This window comes from Sitophilus oryzae, unplaced genomic scaffold (assembly GCF_002938485.1).
Source record: "Sitophilus oryzae breed Bouriz unplaced genomic scaffold, Soryzae_2.0 scaffold_85_pilon_pilon, whole genome shotgun sequence".
In the NCBI taxonomy this organism is placed as follows: Eukaryota; Metazoa; Arthropoda; class Insecta; order Coleoptera; family Curculionidae; genus Sitophilus; species Sitophilus oryzae.
In genome coordinates, this window is record NW_022147483.1 from 3,121,806 (window position 1) to 3,147,047 (window position 25,242).

Genomic DNA, 25,242 nt, shown 5'->3' on the forward strand with positions numbered 1-25,242 from the left:
GCACTGGTTAGTTTGATGACAGTTATAATCGAATTTTTCAGGAACCGCGTTCCGTAATAAGAAAACTTTCAGAAAACCGATAGAAACGGAACATAAAACCATAACCAAAGTAAACAACGGAATACTTAATCTTCTTATTCAAAGTATGTACAAAACTGAAGTGTCAAAACGAATGACAATGTCAGGAAATAAATAAATGCGGCAACTTGACGTTTTTTACAGCAGAGCTATTACCTGAATCCCCAGGCATAGGGTTATCAGTTAATAAAAAAAATTGACGTTTATTATCGTTAACCTAATTGAATTACAGAGTGATCGGTGGAGTAAAAGTTATATAGAGCAACGACAAGAGAGTAAGAGCAACAACAACGGCGGTACGGAACTGAAGTGGGGCCCTCTCGAAAATGAAACTGTGATAGAAAAATGTACCGAGACAGCACCAGTTATTAAAATAGACGACGACGACTCCGACGATGATGATGTACAGGTATAAAATTCTTAATTTTAGAGAATTTTTTTTAACTAGCAACTTCAGCAATACAAGGGTAGGGTGAAAAGATTCCGATCTAACACGATAGAAAATCTACACACTCTTAAACTATGATTTCGGTGCCCAAATTAGGATTTATTTGGACTACAATGATTAATCGGCGCTTCGTCTCAACTCACTCGAACTACTGCCAAATATCAACTAAGCATGAACAATTTCTGAAATTTTGGTGCGTATTTTTAAGAGATGCGCATATTTTTTACACGAATGTTGCTGTATACGTGATGAGGTTGGAAACTTTTCACTCTTCGCTCTCGCTTTTGCATGTTGAAACGAATTCGCTCTAACAACCTTTGTTGCAGTTTTGCACCGACCTAAATGAAGATTCCAAAGTAAAAACATCATCGGAACCAAATGAAGAAGCGGACACTAAATTTGTACCATACAAAACTGAACTCATTTTACATAGTTCTAAGTACACGTCCAATAACCAACGTATAGAGGAGGCTTTGCCAGTAAAAGCAACAAGGCTTAATGGAATTGGGAAAACTATTACAGAACTTAGCAAAAAGAACAATTTAAAAGAAAATGCCACAGATTATCCTGCAAGCAAAACGAAAACAGACTGCCCTTCAGCACCTGTTAAATCAGAAAATCAAGTACCGTCTATCGACAAAACAGGAGACACGGCCAAAAACAGTGAACAAAATTGGACGGAAAATATAGGTAAACCTCTTAGTAAAAAGGACAAATTAAAAGAGAATGCCACAGATAATCCTGGAAGCCAAACAAACACAGACTGTCCTTCAGCACCGGTCAATTCAGGAAATAAAACACCGTCTGTCAACAAAATAGGAGACACGGCCAATGACGTGGACATTGTATTTGTACCAGAAGAAAATGAACCCACTTTAAACGGTTCAAAGTGCGGTGAAACGTCTATGGAAATTGACGGAAATCTTTCGAACGTTGATGCAGTTCAAGAATCTCCTTTTACTGACGCATCCCATAACCAACGTATAGAAGAAACTTTGCCAGTAAAAGATAATGCTGGAACAATAACAAGGCCTAATGAAATTGTGAGACCTATTACAGAACCTCTTAGTAAAAAGGACAAATTAAAAGAGAATGGCACAGATAATCCTGGAAGCAAAACAAATACAGACTGTCCTTCAGCACCGGTTAATTCAGGAAATAAAACACCGTCTGTCAACAAAACAGGAGACACGGTCAATGACACGGACAGTATATTTGTACCAGACGAAATTGAACCCATTTTAAACGGTTCAAAGTGCGGTGAAACGTCTATGGAAATTGATGCAGTTCAAGAATCTCCTTTTACTGACACCACATCCAATAATCAACGTATAAAAAAGACTTTGCCAATAAAAGATAATGCTGGAACAACAACAAGGCTTAATGGAAATATGAAAACTATTACAGAACCAAATAAAGAGGTGGATATTATATTTGTATCAGACAAAAATAAACCCAATTTAAACGGTTCAAAGTATGGTGAAACGCCTATGGAAACTGACACATCTAATAACCAACGTATAGAAGAGTATTTGCCAGTAAAAGCAACAAGGCTTAATGGAATTATGAAAACTATTACAGAACCTCTTAGTGATGAGAACAAATTAAAAGAGAATGTCATAGATAATTCTGCAAGCAAAATAAATACACACCGCTCTTCAGTATCTGTTGAATCGAAAAATAAATCACCTTCTGTCAACAAAACAGGAGACATGGCCAATGAGACGGACAGTATATTTGTACCAGAAGAAAATGAACCCACTTTAAACGGTTCAAAGTGCGGTGAAACGTCTATGGAAATTGACGGAAATCTTTCGAACGTTGATGCAGTTCAAGAATCTCCTTTTACTGACGCATCCCATAACCAACGTATACAAGAAACTTTGCCAGTAAAAGATAATGCTGGAACAATAACAAGGCCTAATGAAATTGTGAGACCTATTACAGAACCTCTTAGTAAAAAGGACAAATTAAAAGAGAATGGCACAGATAATCCTGGAAGCAAGACAAATACAGACTGTCCTTCAGCATCGGTTAATTCAGGAAATAAAACACCGTCTGTCAACAAAACAGGAGACACGGCCAATGACACGGACAGTATATTTGTACCGGACGAAATTGAACCCATTTTAAACGGTTCAAAGTGCGGTGAAACGTCTATGGAAATTGACGGAAATCTTCTGACCGTCGATGCAGTTCAAGAATCTCCTTTTACTGACACCACATCCAATAATCAACGTATAAAAAAGACTTTGCCAGTAAAAGATAATGCTGGAACAACAACAAGGCTTAATGGAAATATGAAAACTATTACCAACCAACGATACCAGTGCGGTAAAACGTCTATGGAAATTGACGAAAATCTTCCGAATGTTGGTGCAGTTCAATCTCCTTTTACTGATGCATCCAATAACCAACGTATAGAAGAGACTTTGCCAGTAAAAGATAATGCTGAAACAATAAGGCCTAATGAAATTGTGAAAACTATTACAGAAACTCTTAGTAATACGAACATATTAAAAGAAAATGACACAGATAATCCTGCAAGCAAAACAAATACAGAACCTGTTAAATCAGAAAATCGATCACCGTTTATCGACAAAACAGGAGACACGGCCAAAAACAATGGACAGAATGGCAGGCGGAACGGCCAAAACCACTTAATTTTTATTGAAACTTGTATATTACCAGCGATGTTAAATCGGACGGAAAATATAGGTAAACAGGAGATTTCGAAAACTAGAGATAGTAATGAAGAAATCTTACCCTCGGTTTTGGACAAACGATCTAAACCTGCTGGTACAGACATGGAGGAACCATTTTCCGAAAAAGACCCTAAAACGTACATTAATGGAGAAATCAGTAATTCAGATAAGGTAGATATATGGTAGATAATAATGAGAATGGTATTAAATTAAATTTGTTTTATTTTAGGAAAATACAAGCGACGCTGGTTCAAAATTACTGGAAATGGAATCTTCGCAAGAAAAGGTAATGTTTCTAGATAGATTTAATTTTACAGGTTGTACCAAAACGTTCGTAACGGGATTTTTTTTTCATGTGAAGGGTAAGGGGGAAACATTTGATGTCACAAAATCGACTTACTTATTTATTAAAAATAAGCCTAAAGTGACCAGATTTTAAGTCAATCAACGGACGCAGACGAGGCGACAAAAAATACAGGGTGGTCCGAACTGTATTCCGGAAACTTCAGCAGCATATTTTGCAGATAAAAATAAGTAAAAAAGTCTGTATAAATGTATGTCTTAAAAATGCTTAGTTTCGGAGATACAGGGTGTAGAAGTTTCATTTTTATTTCCATTTTTTCTAAATAATTTCTGAAGTAACGTCAATATCTGGATGAAAATTGGTATCTGGGAGTTTTGTGATACGAGAAATTTGATTTTGATGTCAAAATGACTCCTATTTGTAGGGGGCGCCACCTACATGCGTTTTGACTATTTTGAAGAGTAATAACTTTTCGACGGTACCTGTACAAAACTACTGACTAAAAAAATATACATTTCCATGACTTTTTACGTAAAAAATGCTTCTTGGTAAAAATCGCTACGAGCAACCGTTCTCAAGATATTTAAAATGGAAATAGTCAATACATGTCATTATTGACAAAAAAATAAGCACACATTGAATAGGGTTATTTGACTGAAATAATAAATGTTTATTTTTTTAAATTAATCATAATTTTTTCTGCGGAAAAATGATGATTAAACAGTTTCTGTTGAACTTTTTGCACAAAAAGATTTCAGTCTAATAACTATTTGGTCAACATGTTTAATTTGTCAATGATGACAGGTATTGATAATTTCAATTTCAAATATCTCGAGAACCATTACTCGTAGCGATTTTTACCAAGAGACCTTCTTATGTAAAAAAAATTGTAAATATATATTTTTTTACTCAGTAGTTTTATACAGGTATGGATGAAAAGTTATTACTCTTCAAACCAGTTAAAGCACATGCACGTGGCGCCCTCTACAAGTAGGAGTCGTATTAATATGAAAATCAAATTTCTCATGTTCAAAAACTGCCAGACACCAATTTCCATCCAAATATTGACGTTGCTTCTTAAATTATTTGGAAAAAATCGAAATAAAAATAAAATTTCTACACCCTGTATCTCCGAACTAAGCATTTTAGGACATACATTTATACGAACTTTTTACTTATTTTAATCTGCAGAATATGCTGCCGAAGTTTCCGGAATACAATTCGGACCACCCTGTATATTGGCGTGAACATTATATTATTATAAGAATACATTTTAATTACTTACAGGGTACTATCCCACTTCTAATGGTAGAAATCAGATTACAATTTTAATAAACACTATTGTTTATACATTAGGGTGGGTCAAAAAAATCCTCTATTTTTTTGCACGTTATACTCTGAGAAAAAGGTTGTTAAACACCTTAAAAATTGTAGTGGTTTAGCCTTTCGCGGCCATCGTTTGAAGAAATTTGGTTTTTAGGCCGTCGTCGGTTAGAATTGCTTCCTAACGTTTCGCCAGCACGAGTGGCTAGCATCCTCAGAGGTGTGTTTGCTCCGATTGCTCACACTAGACTGATGCCTCCGCGTCGGCGTACCGCGTATTTATGCGTCGGCGGAAGGGGCGTGGCTTGTTCCGGTGGTGGTTCTTCCGGAACTGGTCTACTTCTCTGTACCGCTACCTTGGTCCTAGATATAGCTGGATGCCAAATTCTGTTTAGGTAGAGAGTTTCTTCCTTCCTGTTGAAATTATTTGGATGTTTGTGAATTTCAACAGCTTCCCTGACCAGACGAGGATGATATCCAGATGTTGTGGCAATGACTTGGGTGTCTTCGAACTGGATTTTGTGGTCACCATCTCTTAGAGCATGTTCTGCTACGGCCGACTTGTCTGTTTGCCCTAACCTGCAGCTTCTCTTGTGTTCCGTAAGTCTCGTTCCTACTGAGCGTTTGGTAGTTCCAATGTATACGCTACCGCAGGAACAAGGTATACGGTAGATCCCTACAGAGGATAATGGTACCCTTTTATCTTTGGCTGGTCTCAAGCAGCCCTTTATTTTCCAGGTAGGTTTGTATATTGTTTTGATGTTGTGTTTCCTGAGAACTTTTCCAATCCTATCGGTAACCTGGGAGACATATGGAAGGAAGGCCTTATTAACGGTGTTATTCTGTTCATTGACGTCAAGTCTCCTCTGCCTAGGTGCTAGCGCCGCCTTTATTTCTTTCTCATTATACCCATTAGCAAGAAAGGCTTTATTTAAGTGACTTAGTTCCTCTTGTATGTGATCCTTAGCACAAATGCGTTTGCTCTATTTGCTAGTGTTCCGATAATCCCGTGTTTTTGGCTTGGATGGTGATTTGACAGTTTGTGCAAGTACCGGTCTGTATGAGTGGGTTTTCGATACACCGTGTGATCCAAATGGTCTCCATTTCTCTTGACAAGCACATCGAGAAAGGCCAGTTGGTTGTTTTCTTCGGTTTCCATGGTAAATTTTATGCTCGGGCTCTGTGTATTAAGGTGATGAAGGAAGTCATCTAAGCTGTCTCGTCCATATTTCCAAACAACAAATGTATCGTCCACATAACGAAACCATACTGCGGGCTTCAGAACTGATGACTCTAGCGCTTTTTCTTCTAATCTTTCCATAAAGAAATTAGCAATTATTGGGCTGATTGGGCTGCCCATTGCGACACCCTCTGTTTGTTCGTAATAATTGCCGTTCCATAAGAAATAGCTACCAGTCAGGCACACTCGGAAAAGCTCTGCGATGTCAGGTGGAAATGATTCCTTAATTAGATCCGTTAACTCGCCTAGGGGTACTCTCGTGAATAGGGATACCACATCGAAGCTTACCATGATGTCAGATGGTTCCAGTTCTGGATCTTTTAACTTTTGAACGAAATGTGTTGACTCCTTCACATAAGAGTTTGTGTTGCCGACTTTTGGTTGTAGAATCGTAGTCAATCAATTTTCATTATTTGTCAATAACTCGATTTCTATCAACATTAGTGCAAAATATGTAGAGACAAAAATTAAAGAAGAGGAAAAACTCTATAAAAAACGTTATATGGGTTTTTTCGTGCGACTACCCAAAGTATCGATTTTTACGAAAACAATATTAAAGTTTTATATAATGTACGTGTTCAATATATCGGGGGTTAACTGTACTTGTTTCCACACCACCTTGAACGGCACCCCCGAGACATAAAGCCTAAAAACTTGTTTGCTACTGGTTGGTAGTAGCCTGCTGTCGCGGTCATAATGGAAGAACGCAATTTGCATTATGACCGCAATAACGGACTAAATTTTTATTGTTGCGCGACTGGTGGAAAATTAAGTTTAACTGCCTTATCTCTCAGGGAGGTAAAGGTTATCCTTGAGGTAAAGTACCCGGCGCGTTTTTTTTTGAGTGGTCTCCCCATTTCCAATAGGCCTAATCCACATGTCGTCAACTTAAATTTGTTTTGAGGTGGAAGGTTCATCAGAGTTCCTTCGTTTTTTTAATGTTACTGGCTGTTCAATATAATCTTCCTGAACGTCTTCCGCATCTGTGCCATATTCCGGATCTGGTTCATAAGGTGCAGAATATTCTTTTCGTTGATCTTTATCTATCTAGCTCTTATGATGTCGACACCGAATTTTCTATTTTCGTAAAAACATTAACCAGTCTAGCGTTCAAATACTTTCCTCTTAGGCCTATAAAAAATAAGCATAATAAACCTTGGACCACTAAAGGTCTACGCATATCTTCTAAAAACATGCGTTCATTATCTCACTTAAAAAAATTCTCAGACAGTCTCTTCTTCCACAATTACGTAAAACTATACAGAAAAATTTATCATAAGACTATAAGAGCCGCTAAGGACCTTTATTATAATAGGAGAATAGTCAATTCTGGTAATGTTGCTAAGGAAACATGGTCTATTGTGAATGAGTTAACAAACAAAGCTTCTTCGTCTAGCAATATCTCTACCTCGCCTGAGAACCTTAACGATTACTTTGTAAATGTAGCGAAAAACTTAACTAATACCATATGTCCTCCTCATGATCCACTTTCTTATCTCTCTAATGATAATGTAAACTTTTCTGGGACCGACGGGCTAACTTTAAAAATGTTTTCGATTCTGCCAGAAAGCACTCTGAATCACCTAACAACTTTAATAAACATGTCGTTCCAAAATGGTATTTTTCCAAAATGTCTTAAGACGGCAATAATCATTCCACTGCACAAAGGAGGAGACAAAGATGAAGCTTCTAACTATCGCCCAATTGCACTCCTTCCAACGCTATCTAAAATCATAGAAAGGTTGGTTAAAAGCAGGCTGGTATCTTTTCTGTTTAAGTACAAAATACTTACTGAATATCAATTTGGATTTCTAAGCAACAAGTCCACAAATGACGCTATGTTTTCCCTCCTTAATAAAGTTTACTCCAGCCTAAATAGCCATCATTCTACAGCAACAATTTTCTGTGATTTTTCTAAGGCGTTCAATTGTGTAAATCATAAATCTAATTAATAAACTGCAGCACTATGGGTTCAGGGAACATCTCTCGAATGGTTTAAGTCGTATCTGAGCAACAGAAGTCAGCTTGTGAGGGTGGATACCACGTTGTCTTCTAGCAAGCCAATAGAATGTGGAGTACCACAAGGCTCAGTACTAGGCCCTATTTTGTTTCTTCTTTTTATTAACGACATTGCTAACATAAACATCAGTGGCAAAATATGTCTTTTTGCGGACGACACTAGCTTCACTTGGAGCAACAAGGACATCGCGGCACTTCATAGGATTATATCAAATGACTTAATCACCATTAAATCTTGGTGCGATTCGAACCTCCTGAGTCTCAACATTTCTAAAACTAAGGCTTTGTCGTATAAAAACTCGTTGCAGCCTTTTGTACTTGACAACACCACCATTGACGTCGTAAAATCCGTAAAATTCTTAGGGCTTGTTGTGGACAATTCTCTGAAATGGGACATACATATCGAAGCTTTGTCGAAAAAATTGAGCTCTGCCTGTTTTGCATTAAGGTCTGTTTCTAAGGAGCTTAACTTGTCAGTGGCTAGAACTGTTTATTATGCACTTTTTGAGTCGCACCTCAGGTATGCCCTTCCATTCTGGGGTACGTGTTGTGCGGCTCAATTTGACCGCATTTTCAAGCTCCAGAAGAGAGCTGTTCGATATTCACTGGGACTAAACAGCAGAACTCATTGCCGGGGCTTTTTTAGAGAATTAAAAATATTGACTCTTCCTTCCTTATTTATATTTGAATCCGTTTGCCTAATACGTAAACATGTATCAGCTTCTCAAGAAAGGCCATCTCACACTTATCCACTCAGGAACGCGGAGCAAGATCTTTATCTACCTACCCCACGCTCAGAGTTAGTTAAAAGTTCAATATTATACAACTCGAAAAAAATGCACAATCACCTGCCATTTGAAATCAAATCCATAACATCATTTTTTTCATTTCGCAAAGCATTGAACTCTTATTTACTAGACAAGGCTTTCTACGCCGTAATGAATTATATTTGAATTGAAAATCGAATTTGATCTTGAAAACACTGGTCTAATGTTTGCTATTGCTATATTTACTAATGATATCGAAATTAATTTATTTAGAGGTCATTGATATTTTGCTATAAACTGGCTAAATATTTTTGAATATTATTTTAATTTTTTTTGTTCTTTGACATTGTAAACATTTATATATGTTTATTTTAACAATAAGACTGACAATATTATTTGTATAATGCTTTGTATTGTCTTTTGTTTGTCTGTTTGTGTACCTTGTTTTTTTTTCTACTTTGTTTGTTAGTTTACCTTTGTCCACAAATTGAGAAATTTTTTGACAATAAAGGCATTTATTTATTTATTTATTTATATTTATTATCGAAAGGAAAATTGTCCTCGTACTCATCTTCGTTTAAATTTGCCACCTCCAAACTATTCGAACATGATTTGCCCTGACAAAGTGCACACATTACCGAGCAACGCAAACCTGCTTTGCGGCAACTACAAGATGTATTACAACCTTTGGCACATTTACATGAAATCAAATTTAATAATTCTTGGGGAGCTGCATCTTGGGAAGTAACAATGGACATCAACCCATTTTTTTAATTTTTCCATCCCCAATCCAGATGTGATTTTTCATTCCCATACCATAGCTGTACCTGACTGTACGTACGGAAGGAGTGCAAACGAGCTGCGTCTTTGGTTGATGGTAATGATGCTAGGTTTGGTAAGCCTTTGGTAATAGATTTTACGAAACACTGGTATCTGTACATATATAATGAGTCGCATTTTTTGGATCCATATAGATGAAGAAGAAATCGTCCAGTTTTTTTTATATCTTCTGGGGATGCGTTCGCAACAAGTTCTTCACAGCAATGTTTTTGTCTTTTCATGCAACCAATCACAGACGACTACTATTTAATTGTGTCTCCTGCAGTCGAGCAGCGATCGTACATGACCTTGAGTTAAATATTCCGCTTAACAACAGGAGTAATAAGGTTCTCGGAAAGACAAAAACTGCCTAGAATAGAGGAAATAATAACTGCTTATTATATATTTAGCGTGTTTAAACCGAGATAACTTGGAAACGGGTCGTCGCACGGAAAAAGTACATAGAACGTTTTTTATAGAGTTTTTCCTCTTCTTTAATTTTGGTCTCTACATATTTTGCACTAAAGTTGATAGAAGTCGAGTTATTGACAAATAATGGGAAATAAACCGAATTTTAGCCACTTTTTCCAAGATGGCGGTCAAATCCGGGCTTTGGGGGTGGTGCAAATTTAACAGGCAGTTAAACTTAATTTTCCACCAGTCGCGCAACAATAAAAATTTAGTCCGTTATTGCGGTCATAATGCAAATTGCGTTCTTCCATTATGACCGCGACAGCAGGCTACTACCAACCAGTAGCAAACAAGTTTTTAGGCTTTATGTCTCGGGGGTGCCGTTCAAGGTGGTGTGGAAACAAGTACAGTTAACCCCCGATATATTGAACACGTACATTATATAAAACTTTAATATTGTTTTCGTAAAAATCGATACTTTGGGTAGTCGCACGAAAAAACCCATATAACGTTTTTTATAGAGTTTTTCCTCTTCTTTAATTTTGGTCTCTACATATTTTGCACTAAAGTTGATAGAAATCGAGTTATTGACAAATAATGGGAAATAAACCGAATTTTAGCCACTTTTTCCAAGATGGCGGTCAAACCCGGGCTTTGGGGGTGGTGCAAATTTAACACGTGGTTCCTTACACTAAACTAAACAAAATAAAATTTATTCTAACTTGTCCGGATTTGCTCCGGCCATAAGCTATTTTTTAATACTTGGCGACTGGCCTATGTTTGCTTTAGAAAATTTTTAGCTTAAACAATAAAAAATAGCATAATTTGAATCATTATTGAAGATACAATATTTTTCTACGTGTATGTTTCTATCTACGTCCTTTCCTTATTGGTGGAAAAGTTATAAGTAAAATGTTCATGTTTTTGCAGTATTCTACCACTGAACTAATCGAGAAAAACAATCCAGAAACGCATTCACAACTTTCGATACCTGTAGAATCAAATAGAGACGAAGAAGCTCTTAATGTGTCTGAAGTAAATGATAATATTACTAGCGGAAATTATGTGGAAAAGCCTATGGATACTGAAGATCACGAAGCAACAAGAGAATGTCATACAGACGTTGCAATATCACCGGAGGAATATTATGTAGTCATACAGCCTGATACAGGCCAAGAAATACTGGAAACCTGCTCAGTAAAAGAAGCCATTGAAGAAACGGGGACAACAGAAGCAACATGTAACGGGTTGATAGAAGTTAACAAAGAACACGCTAGGGATAATAATAATATAATAGATAGGAAACTTCATTCTGTTATCAACCCGAATTTGTTCAGTAATCACACTGAGCCAACAGATGATAATATAAAAGTAAGTAATATCGTGAATAGTAAAAAATTGGTAACTGCTGTTATGTTACGTATGGAAACAGTCGATTATTAGATAAAATATAGGAGGTACCGCAAAAAGTTAAACATAAAAGTTATAGGGTTTATAAATAACTATTAGCGGGTAATAAATTTAAGGGCTCTGGTGCACAATAGGTCCCCACGCATTTAACACTTTTTTGGGATTTTTTTGCAAGATTATCTTAAACTGAATATTTTTAAGCATAAAAATTGTTGGATGAATGTGTTTTATCTTTAAAAAGCGGCAAAAAAACGTATTTTAGGTACAGGCGACGGACAGTAAATATGTTAAATTTTCTACACGGATTCAGTAAAAACATCACATATTAGTACTTTATTACCTTATATAGACGTGGAATGATCTAATTTAAGCACAAAAAATGTAACGAATCTTCTTTGTAAGCATAAAAATTAAGAAAATATATTTATTTACATCAGCTCAAGCTAGCAATTTTATGACTTTCGATTGACAGTTAATCGATCATCGGTATGTCATCTATGGCCTTCGCATAGAATTTGCGACGTTGTCAATAAAATTACTTTATATGATTTTCTTCTGAAATAAAGTTGTTGTGGAGGGACTTAAAACGGTAAGTTATCACTTTAGTGCAACAAAAATTGAACTGTCTAGTAGCTTATTCGTTAGTGTGGATTATTTTAAAGCAATTTCTGAAATAAAATTTGCGGATTTTTCAGGTTCTACGAAAATATAAGTTTTTTTAATATATACTGTTTTTCGACGCGTAATCAATTAAATTTTTCTCATTAGGCTCAATTAGGTTAGCCTGGTTATTTGGAAGGTGGTAATGCATTGGTTAGCCTGGTTATTTGGAGGGTGGTAATGCATTGGTTAGCCTGGTTATTTGGAGGGTGTTAATGCATTGGTTAGCCTGGTTATTTGGGGGTGTTAATGCATTGGTTAGCCTGGTTATTTGGAGGGTGGTAATGCATTGGTTAGCATGGTTATTTGGAGGGTGTTAATGCATTGGTTAGCCTGGTTATTTGGGGGTGTTAATGCATTGGTTAGGTTAGGTTAGATAGGCTGGTTATTTGGAGGGTGGTAATGCATTGGTTAGCCTGATTATTTGGAGGGTGTTAATGCATTGGTTAGCCTGGTGATTTGGAGGGTGTTAATGCATTGGTTAGCCTGGTTATTTGGGGGTGTTAATGCATTGGTTAGGTTAGGTTAGGTTAGATATTCTGGTTATTTGGAGGGTGGTAATGCATTGGTTAGTCTGGTTATTTGGAGGGTGTTAATGCATTGGTTAGCCTGGTTATTTGGGGGTGTTAATGCATTGGTTAGGTTAGGTTGGTGGGGAGTGTTTGGAAGTACGCAGATCACATCCATTTCGGAATCTTACTGAACAAATCCGGGAAAAATATATTTTTAAACAATTGTGCTAAATACTGTGTAATGATTTTATTGTCAATTTATTTTTATAGTGTTTTTGTTTTGCCTCGTTTATTATATTTTTAATTTTTCGTGTTCTTAAAGTGCGTACTAAATGTAAAAAAAACGAATATAAAGTAGAACGTTTTCGTCGATTTTACACAGGGTGAGTATGGCAACACTGTGCATAACCTTGTATTTTACGTCTTTATGAAGGTTATAATAGGGAGTTTTCGCATTGAAATGTAGTGAAAATTTGGAATTTTCAATTATTTTTTTTCGTAGAAAAAGTGGTTCATCCAACAATTTTTTTCTTTTAAACCATTCCATTAACTATGGGATCCACATTAAAAATTAAAAAAACCACGATTTCGTGGGGACCTGTTCTGCACAAGACCCAAATTTAAGTATACAGGGTCGGTCATAAAGTCGTGGCACATCAAAGTTACATTTTTTTAAATGGAACCCCCTGTATATTATTTCGTTTCTTCCTTCAATTCTAAGGAATAATCGTAATAAACAATGAACATAAATTGAAGAATTGAAATGTAATGTCAATATTGTAACGATGAATAAATTAAATATTAAAAAAACAGAGTCGGACTTGAAATTAGTTTAAATAAATTGTGTTCAAACTTCCGAAACAAAAAAAAGTTAAGTGTGGCATATCATTGTACTCACGAGACCGAGTTCTTTCATAACCTGAAATAAAAAATGCAGGTCCGTATTTAAAAAAATTAAGTCGGCCTCTGTATCTCACAAGTTATCAGCTAATTTTAAAATCTAAAAATAGGTACTCTCAGATAGCCCTAACAAAGTTGCTATGATAATGTGCAATTAGTTTTTTGATTTTCTAAAAAGCAACGACAGGAAAAAATAAAATTGATTTTCAAAAAAATCCGTTTTTCCAAAAAACTCAGCAATCCTTGAAATTTTTAAAACTTTTTTGATGGTATCTTGGTGAACGCCACAAGGCGCAACTTTGTCCCAATTTAACCATCTTCGTATCTAGGTATTACGGTTTCCGAGATACCAATGCTCGTACCTCGAATTTGTAGCACCCTGTATAGCGAAAATGGGCACTCATCTAACTTCTCTAATAATTTATTTACATTTCATACCGTTTCTTGAAAATGTGTCAGAAGAACAGTTTCATCGGCCTCTCCTGCTACAATATTTGATTGGAAACCTCCTTTTTTTCAGTCTAGTTCAGTTTTTTGACAAAGAAACCGTCAATTATATTACAAATATATACAATTATAGGAGCCCTAACAACTAAATATTCGGACAGACAAAAATTTATTGAAAACTCTATACAAACCATATATTTATAAAGTAACCATATTGACTCCAAACTGCATTCTGTGAAGCTAAGCCGGTGAATGGGTATATAAATTAATGATGGGAAAACTCGAGCGAAAATTCGCTCGAGTACTCGATTATTGAAATAACCGACATCGCTCGATTATGAACGAGCGATGCAAGTGACGAGCAAGGATACTATAGAGATAAGGATAGTTCGATTCCTATCTTCCTGCACTGTCAGTTTTTTTTACGTCATCTACTGACCGAGTTGAAGTTGGCGCGTTAGAGTTATTTTTGCATTTGACGGACGAGCGCACAGTGCGTTGGAAGATATATTTAGCGGGACAAAAGCGTTTGGTTAGAAATAAGCCAAAAAATGTGTACTGATAAGAATAAATAGTAGACATTCCAATTGATACAAAAATGCATGAATATTCTTTGTATTTCGATACATTTTTATCAACCAAATTTGGTCGTTTTCTGTTCAGCAAGGCAGAGATCATACGAAAACAAAATATTTACAAGTGCTTATACATTTTATTAGAAAGCCAAATTATGTTGAAGATTGCCAAAGGTATGTACTTTTCTACTGTACGTATATTATTTGTTAAAATCCTTCGTGCCTTTGTTCTGCAGATATCAAACTTTCACTTTTTTTCAAATATCGATATGTTGAATGATGTTACCAACACAGGGAGTTCAAGCTTAATAGGTGAATGCCCAAAAAGATTCATTTCAATCGGATAGTATAAAAACAAAACAACTCCATCAAAAGGCACTGAGTTTAAAAAATTGTCTTAGATACTTTCTATATATGAATTTACAATTAGCGAGTGTTAAAATTAAAATTAAAATATCTATCTTATTTATTATTTTCAAAATAACATATATTTTTTTTAAATAAATTATAGAGGGTGTCACAAGATTGCAAATTAATTAAAAAAAACTGCTAAAGAGTTTTTTAATATCATAATTTTATGTATTTGGCAATAGTTTGCAATACGGTTTTTGTGTGTCATGTACGAATAATATCATAGTTTTATTATCTTGTATTTATTTATTAATAAATTAAGTTGTTAATAAATAAATAAATTTAACCATATAGTTGCTATATATCAGACCATTTGCTACGTTCTTAGATTTTAAGTCCCAAACATTGCTCTTAAGATTTTGTCCCGCTTGAATAACCATCCGCCGCACTGTGGAGCGCTGGTCAGCGCGTGACGTAGCATTCCACGGCGACTACGACAGCGGCGATTTGACGCGATCGAACAGTCCTTTAGAATATATAGTCCTTGAGTGGACGAGTACCATGCGACGAACGCAAGCGATACTAGAATGAAATAAATTGAAATCCGATTTTAATGTGACATACTCGATAAAAAGCCGAGCGAATTTTCTACATACATTGCAGCTAGCAAATTTATACGACGCCGCACAGTGGTGTGAAACTGATAATATAACGAAAAAACCCTATATTTTCTAAACCGTTAATCCAATCGCATTGGGACGGATTTTACTCGATTCAGCTTAATAAAATACATCAAATAACATGGTTTAATAAATTTATTTAAAAGTAAACTGAGCACCAATTCAAACGTAAAGTGAAAATTTTTGCATCAAGTTGAATTTCTTGTATTTTCTGAACTATTGAAGGCGTTTTGAATTGCTAGCCAGATTCTGAAACGCTTTTTATCGAATTATTGGCCAATACCCATAATACAGGGTATAACAAAAATGCGTGCATTTTTTACAAAATTTTAAGTGACCTGCCATTTGTGGGGGGATGGAGTATTTCCATTATTTGTGGGTATTTTAATAGAGCAGTTTTCTACCTCGGGACGTTTTTGAGTTTTTTTGGGGTATCGCTCTCCACTGCAATGTTTTTCTTTTTTTATGATTTTCGGTAAGGTTTTAATTCTAATAAATTTATCTCATTATGAAATTAATATATTGTATTTTTGAGTATTATGCGTATTAACTAATGATTATACTAAGTGATTATACTGTATCGTTAATGAAAAATTGTTAAATGCTTCTTTTGTTATACCAATTACATAATAAAACCTGTTCATATAATTTAAATATACCAGCTAGATCAATTTTTAACGCCCTGTATAACTGTAACACTTTTTAGTTTTATAAAATTATTTGTTTGCTTTATTTAATTATACATTAAAATGCATAATGCTTAAAAATACGATATCTTCATTTCACAATGAGATAAAATTATTTGTATTAAAACTCTACCGACAATCATAAGAATATCGAAAACATCGCAATGGAGAGCGATAGCCAAAAAAACTCATAAACGTCCCGAGGTATATAAAACACCTCCTTCAAACTACCCACAAAAAATGGATCTCCATCCCTCCACAAAATGAGGCTCACTTAAAATTTTGTTAAAAATGCGCGCATTTTTGTTTTACCCTGTATTATGGGTCCTGACCAAAAATTGAAAAAAACTACAAAGAACGGTTCGATAGTCGATAAAACAATGTTTTAGAATCTGGCTGGCAAATTCAAAATTCCTTCAAAAGTTTAAAAAATACAAGAAGTTAAACTTAATGCAAAAATTTGCACTTTACGCTTCAATTGATGCTCAGTTTAGTTACTGTGGTTCAAATTATTATAATTTAAATCTTATACAATATAATGATATTTATATAATTTTAAGTGGCAAAAAAAGTAAATTATATTAAAAAATGAGATTTGGTATGTGAGTATATGACATAAATTAGGATTGATTGACGTATTCAATTGTTTTCTGTCACTTCCTGTTTCACCGGAAATGACTACAATTTTTGATTTTTAAATGGCACCCTTGGTATTTTTTTACTTTATTCGATAGAAAATAACATTCTAAATAGAATGACGTATCATATGTCAAATTTTGACATATTCGCTCAAAAACAAATTGTATTTTAAATCTCAATCTAGAGTGCCATGTCTGTGTTAAAAACACTAATTTTTAATCAAGGAGCTTTGGAAAAATAGATTTGATCGTCTAATGTTTTTAGTGTCTTGTCCTGGGGCGCTATTCTGTACAATCGTCGGTATCGGTAAGTTACCGACAGATATCGGTACGTACGGCCAATGAGCGTCGTGTTGATTGTTGTTGTCATAGTTACCGATCGGCGGCCCTATGGCAGATATCGCAAATTTGTACCGACGACTCTCGGTATCTCTACCGTGAGGTTAACAAGGGCACGGTAGAGATACCGATTTTCGTCGGTACAAATTTGCGATATCTGCCATAGGACCGATCGGTAACTATGACAACAATTAACACATTTTTACTATATTCAAATACGTATCGAGAGCTGTCGTAACTTACCGATACCGACGATTTTACAGAATAGCGCTCCTGGCCGGTTAAAAGATGCCCAAATCGTATTTTTGATCATATCTCAATTTTTTTCAAATGGGACGAGGGTGGCTCATTAGCATATTTCGAAAAATATTTTTTTTACGAATAATTTGATACCACACACTTGGTACTACGAGTCAAATTGTCGTTATGAACTGCATGTTACAATTTCAAATAAACCATATGCGAAAATTTCAAAAGTTGACATGTGATATGTCATTCTATTCAGAGTGTCATTTTCTACCGAATAAAGTAAAAAAATACCGAGGGTGCTATTTAAAAATCATAAGTTGTAGTCATTTCCGGTGAAACCGGAAGTGACCGAAAACAATTGAATATGTCAATCAATCCTAATTTATGTCATATACTAACATACCAAATCTCGTTGTTTCATCTGAAAAAAATAAAAAAGTTATAGGGGTGAGCCACTTTTGAGACGCCCCCGGTATATTTATCCGTTGCGTATCTGAGGGACAAAATTTTACGACCTACATGGACAATGCTTCGAAATAAACTAAATCAAGCGATCAAACGAATCGCTCGTTGCTTTCTACTTGCCGTTCATTACCGAAGGAATATGTGCCCTGCGCACGCAACTTACTTCTTGGCGCTTGGCGTTAACAAGTACTTACAACGTGCGACGGGTGAAAACCGTATTTTTAAATACGAGTCATATATCGCTCGAGTGATCACTCGGTTATTGCAATCGCTTGATACTCGAGTACTCGATTATTGAAATTAATCGTTTTTTCCCATCACTAATATAAATCTTCTGAAGGAATTTGCATAAGTCGCTCAGTTAGCTCTGCTCAAGCGTAGTGCGCAAGCCTGGATTTTGAATTATCGATCGGATAACTAGACCAATAAGAAACTAGACGCTAGCACCAGCTGTTCATTCATACGGCTTATTGTATGAAGCACGGCGGAATAAGAAAGCGGAGTCGCTACTACACGTATTTCTGTAGGATAAAAACATTCTCATTTCGTTGTTTGGGCGGGGCCAAAAGTGTACCCTTTGGACAGGACCTGATTAAGTAAAACTTCTAATAATAAAAACAAACAATGATGAAAATTTGCCTTGAGCTAATGTAAAATCATTGTGTAATATTAATCGTGTGTATCGCAATGAACTAATTACTTGGCATTACTATACCAAACTTAAAATAGGCATAAAATACTAATTAATGTTCATTCGTTAATTCGGTCATTACGGAGCTGCACACTGTTTATCTAACCTGTGAAATGTTACGCGGGTGAGGTTCTTCGAGTCGATACCTTTCCTGCTCCTACAACTGCGTACAGCACACAACACCATGGTTTTAAATGTTTTTGTAATAGAAAACACTCAAATTATCGATGAAAAACATTAAATTTCGAGAAAAATGCACAAATTACAAAAAGTACCACAATCTAAGATGGCGGGCGGCTAGGTGAACCTCTTTTTGCAACAGCTGTAGCATCTCCCCCTCTTATTCCTCTGTGGTATGAACCTTTGAATAAGAAGACTAAGGAAGGAGCATATCAAAAATCTTAGGTCCACCGCGATGGGCTTCAAATATGGCCGACTTAAATTCCGGTTTATCAGTGCCGTTCTAATTTTATTTAAAAAATGTAAAACTATGATGTAGGGTAGGCGTGGGGTAGACTCAATTTTTTATTTATTTTACGTTGTGAATAAATGTTGGTGGTTATTAAAATTGTTATAAAAATATAAAATTCTAATAAAAATAGATAAGTTATATTAATTATTTATAACCATAAACATCCGATACGCTACTGAAACAGGTAAGTCAAATTGACGTATCTAAATTCTTTGACAAGTAGTAAATAAAAGCAAAAATGCAAGAAAAAATATATAATTAGTTAATTTAAGTGAATTTCATAAATGATCGGTTTACAACACGTATGTATATTATAATAGTCACTTACTAGCGAAAAGTTGTTCCATTATTTTACTCGATTTTTGCCGAGATCTACCGCACGCTACACAACCAACTATTTTAGAGTCTTTTTCGATAAATCCCGATAGTGTCACTGTTAATTCTAGTTCTGCCACAATTTCCATCTAGATTTACTACCTTTATACAACTATCAGTAGTAGAATAAATAATAAATAACATAAAATAAGCTCCGTAAAGACTGACAAATCCACAAAATTTCAAATCAAATTCAAATGTGTCAAATGAATCGTCAAACAGAACTGTCAAGGATCCCGACCCTAGAGTCCTTTTCCCGCCCACCATGCATGAATACATGGATAGTATTTTGCTCCTTCCTTAGTCTTCTTATTCAAAGGTATGAACGGAAGGGGTTGAAAGGTGAAATATACGACAATTCCTACTATACTTGTTAAGGAAATTTGAAGAAAAACTTAACGAAACTTAATAAAATTAATGTTTCAGACAGATGAGGACAATAATACAGACCAAGAAAGTGTGGATCAGGATCCAGCTTCTCCCGCCTTTGACGAACTTGACGTTCCTGATGTAAAAACTTATTTTGAGTCACAGGGAATCAGTAAGGGAGAGGGAATCAGTAGAGGGAATCACAGGGAATCAGTAGAGGAATCAGGTAATGTTAATATACAAATTTTTTATTTCTATTATAGTATCTCCAACGACAAGATCCTTGACAGTGATAGATATGTCTGTCATTTTAATTTCAAAGTAGTTTATTTTATTTTACAAGGAAATAAGTTGGTACAATTGGAACTCATAGCAGGAAATTAATATATCGTCAGTGAAACGTGATAACCTGCTAACTCCATTTTTTACGTTAATAAGTTTTTTTATACCATTAGAAAAAGAAAAAAATACTCTATAAATAGGGAAAGCAAAGATATTTTTTCCCATTAAAGAAAATTTTTTATTTTAACTCAATAATATCTGCTAACTCCTAGTGATCTGAAATAGCCACCGAAATGCTGCTATCTCCGTAATTTTCGTTACGATCACGCTAAAGCAAACACACAGATTCTTAGTCGTATGTTTTTTTAGTACAGTACGTCGATCCAGGGTTGCACTAGGCATAGGGGCCTGGGTGGCAATGTAAGGAGGGCAATGGTTTTTTTGGCGGATTTTTTCGCCTTACGTTTTGGTCAATTTTTCCCTATTATATACAGGATGAGTCTTAAATAAGTGCAAATATTTTTAGGGTAGTATATTTCGACCCAAGAAACACGATTATGAGGTTTTTTGCGCGAATTTTTTTTTTGAGAATTTGTAATTTAGAAAAAAAATGGTATTTTTTTTTAATTTTTATTTTAAAAACATACTTTGTTTGTAATATGGTAACAGGTAGTAGATTAAATTTACAAGAAAGAAAATCCAATGATTCTCAAAATTATAGCAAAACGGGGCAAAAAATTGGAAATTGGAAATTTTAAAAGTGAAATAACTCGGTTGTTGGATTTATTTGAAAAAAAAACGGTAAAGAGAAAATATGTTTCTTTTATCGAGATTTACCAGCCCTGCACATATTTGCACTTATTTAAGACTCGCCCTGTATAGAAATCAGGGAACTACCCTAATGCAAGGTAAACCAATGCAATGCAAATTCAATAATGCAATGCAAAAGCAAATTTTGTTAAGAATAATAATTATTATTAATTCTCATTAATTATTAATGAACTATAAAGGCCCCCCCCCCCCTAATAGTTATCTATATAATACGTCCAGTCCGACCCTGCGTCGATCCGTTCTGTAAATACGGGGTATCCGTAAAGGGTAAGGGGAAAAACGAAATTCTCTATATACGAGCAATTCATCGGCGTGCTATAAATAGTTTAAATAACATTACTTACTTGTACAAGAATTTCCATAATACCTAATCAGTTTTATTTTTTTCAACGTATTTTCACGTAAATGATACATAATTTTTATAAAAATTAATAAAATAAGGAGAAAAGTAATAAAAATTTAATAAAATCACGCACTGTTTTCCAAGCTCGGTCTACTCTACCGTTGTATAGAAATTAGGATAAGCATGGAAGGATTCTACCATATCTTCTAAGAATTATACGTTTAATTTTTAAATTATTTTCATATTCATTAAGTCCAAAATTCTGCTACTTCATTTCTTTAAAAATGCAAAAAAAAATTAAAATTTTTATTAAAAATTATTCGTTTTTGGACTTGTATGTTTTGCTTCTAGACCGACGATATTATAAATATATGGTTATGAATATCATATTTTTTAAATTTGATTATTTATAAATCTGTTTGGGTAATATTCATTTCCACTTTCAAAATTTCAAACAATAAAGGTTGCTATCTCTTGAAGTATATTTTTATTTCTTATTTCTGCAAGACAAATATCTGCTATCTCCCTATTGTGTCGGAAAAAATGAGGTAACACTAAATATTGAGTTTTATTGTTCCCCAGCAAAAATAAAATACTTATCTCTTTATCATATTAACGCATCAAAATACTTCCCACATGTGTACATATTTTTTTGTACCGTTTTTTTGCTCTCCTGTAAAATTAGGAATAATGGACTTAGCAGTTTATCACGTCTCACCGACGATATTTAAAATTTGAGTGACAAGTGATTACTTCAAAATATTGTGAAAAAAACTGTATAAAACTGAAAAAAAAATCGAGCTATTTTATTTAAAAAAAAACAGTATGTGTTTGGTTTGGTTTGGTTGTGATACGAAACAAACAAGTACAAAACTAATGTACGTAATAATAAACTAATGTACAAATACAAATTTGTAATATTCCACAGGAATAAATAAAACAAACTATTTTATTAATAATAACACTTATACTCGGTTTTTTTTTCTCAAGTAAGATTTCGACAGACGATGACAGAAGAAAAGCAGATGACGTCCCATACCAATCTATTTATTTTACTAAAAAAAGTTTCTAATTATTTTTAAGTTATCTATGGATGGGTTTAAATATAAATCCGTCATACGTCGTGTCTTGTTGTTTTTAACCAGTTTTATTGGTTTATTTAAAAATGACAGATCGTATTTCAATTTTATTGGTTTGACGGAACGATGAACGATAAACGGACGCCGATGCGTATGAACTCGCCTTTAGATTTTTGTCATTTTTGACGCTTGTCAAAGTCTTCCCAAATTATAGGTTATAATTTTGTGTCAACTTTTGTTAAATACCCTGCGTTTTGGAAGATGATGCATTTTGATTCGTATTATTACGTGTGTTTTGTGTCTTTTGAAGTCAAGTGGAGGAAAAATCGAGTGAAAATTAACTGTAGACCCAGAGCACAGTTTATGGTTAATACTCGCTGCCCAGGCAGAAAGTCTTATACACCAATGAAGTTGCCATCGATAAAGTTTGTATACAATTTCGTCGTAGATAAGTGCATCTCGTATAAGGTAGAAGGATCAAACTAAACACATACTAAAAACTGGAGTAGCTGTAAAATATCGACATCACACGATAGGCAAATAATGGATTTTAGTACTGCAGAAAAATAATGTCAAAAGGTACTGGTTTAAAAAAATTAAGATTAAAGTTAATTAATCAACCTTTAAGGTATAAAATTTGGTAGGAGTTATTATTAATAAAATAGTTTGTTTTATTTACCTATGTTGTTTTATTTATGCCGGTGGAATATTACAAATTTGTATTTGTACATAAGTTATATTGATAAATATAATCATAAATGCGGGTAGTTTCATAAAGCTTAAAAGTAAATAATAGTTCTTTTTTATATTTTTTTGTTATGTAGTGTCTTGTTCTTGTTTGTTTTGTATTAACACATACCGTTTTTATTAAATAAAATAACTCGATTACCTTTTTTCAGTTTTATACAGTTTTTTTCACAATATTTTGAAGTAATCACTTGTCATCTTGTCAATCAAATTTTAAATATTTCCTGCTATGCGTTCCAGTTGTACCAACTTATTTCTTTGTAAAATAAAATAAACTACTTTGAAATTAAAATGACAGACACATCTATCACTGTCAAGGATCTTCTCGTTGGACAGACTATACCAAATGTTATACCTTAAAGATTGATTAATTAACTTTATCTTTTTTCATTTTTTTAAGCCGGTACCTTTTGACATTATTTTTCTGCAGTACTAAAATCCATTATTTACCTATCGTGCATGTGATGTCGATATTTTACAGCTACTCCAGTTTTTAGTGTATATGTTTGTACCTTTGTACGATATACGAGATGCACTTATCTACGACGAGATGGTATACAAACTTTACTGATGGTAACTTTATTGGTGTTAAGACTTTCTGCCTGGGCACCGAATATTAACTATAAACTGTGCTCTGGATCTACAGTTAATTTTCCCTCGATTCAAAAGACACTAAACACACGTAATTGGCACGAATCAAAATGCATCATCTTCCAAAACGCAGGGTATTTGACATAAGTTGACACAAAATTATAACCTATAATTTGGCAAGACTTTGACAAGCCTCAAAAATCTAAAGGCGAGTTCATACGCATCGGCGTCTGTTTGTCGTTCATCGTTCCGTCAAACCAATAAAATTTAAATATGATCTGTCATTTTTGAAATATACCAATGAAACTGGTTAAAAACAAGAGACGACGTATGACGGATTTATATTTAAACCCATCATCCATAGTTAACTTAAAAAATATTAGAAATGTTTTTTAGTAAAATAAATAGATTGGTATGGGACATCATCTGCTTTTTTTCTGTCATCGTCTGTCAAAATCTTACCTGAGAAAAAAACAGTATAGTATGTTCTGTGATACTAGATCCTATTATACAAGATGTAAAGTGCGATAAAAATAATGCTTTGTTTTGTAGCCAGGGGTCTACGAGTCTTAAATTTTTTTCTATTTATTATAATATTTCTTTTCTAATACCGTCCGTCTTTTCTAGGTATACGACAAAGAATGTGAAACGTATAATAAACTGCAAAATGTCCGCGACTTCAACGTATATATTTCAGGTTTCTATGCTACCTTCATAATTGCAATCTTTAAGTAACCTAAAATTAAAAATTTTGTTTTTACTGCTTCAAAAATTCTTCCTATTAATAAAAACAATAATGCCTACGTGGTTAAATGACTAAATTTTGATTACCTAATACATTTTTAATGGTTAATGGTAGGATTTTTCAATAATAAGTATAAAAAACTTAATTGGAAATCTTCTTTAATAACATCTTAAAAATTGGAGACATACCGTACATTACTGAAATAAAAATAAACAAAACATATCATAATACTTAAAATAAGAAAACTGACAATGCATAAATATAACTAAACATAAAATATAAAGAATAATATATGTATACATACGTTCACATTTTTTCTCTGTTATACGAGTACTATATTATTTTACAAATTCGTTTAAATTAATCCAGTTGTCTATCAGAATAAGAAAGTTTGACAGCTTCTAAAAAATGGAGAAAGGACAAACGATATATTATACAATTACTGATAGGGTGTAATAAATAACTTTCTAACAAGTTTTTATTTAATCCATGTACTAAAAGTAATAAAAAAGGTTTAGGTGTAAGAAAGGTCTGTTTTTTTGAAAAAGTGTTTGCGCGAATTGTTTTTTTAATTTGCAACAGCGGTATGTAAACGGTATACAGTATACGTCTACAAAACCTATGCTCAGTACTGCAATAACTTGTCATTGAACATGAACATATTCATGTACATAAAAATATACATAAATAC

At 34.1% G+C, this 25,242-nt stretch overlaps 1 protein-coding gene across 9 annotated transcripts in view; it reads left to right on the top strand.

Annotated features, from left to right (window-relative positions):
- Positions 1–25,242, top strand: part of LOC115890194 — a 104,698-nt gene that overhangs the window by 41,213 nt on the left and 38,243 nt on the right. For 5 of the 9 annotated variants that reach the window (XR_004051590.1, XR_004051589.1, XM_030910354.1 and 2 more), the window contains exons 10-14: positions 311–487; positions 853–3,402; positions 3,461–3,517; positions 11,045–11,485; positions 19,991–20,159. Coding sequence is in view for 3 of the 9 variants with exons in the window: in XM_030910354.1 (XP_030766214.1) it covers positions 311–487; positions 853–3,402; positions 3,461–3,517; positions 11,045–11,485; positions 19,991–20,159 (3,394 nt within the window). In the remaining 6 variants the exon portion in view is untranslated. The remainder of the gene's footprint in view (positions 1–310; positions 488–852; positions 3,403–3,460; positions 3,518–11,044; positions 11,486–19,990; positions 20,160–25,242) is intronic. The other 4 variants (XR_004051591.1, XR_004051593.1, XR_004051592.1 and 1 more) reach the window with 4 other exon arrangements.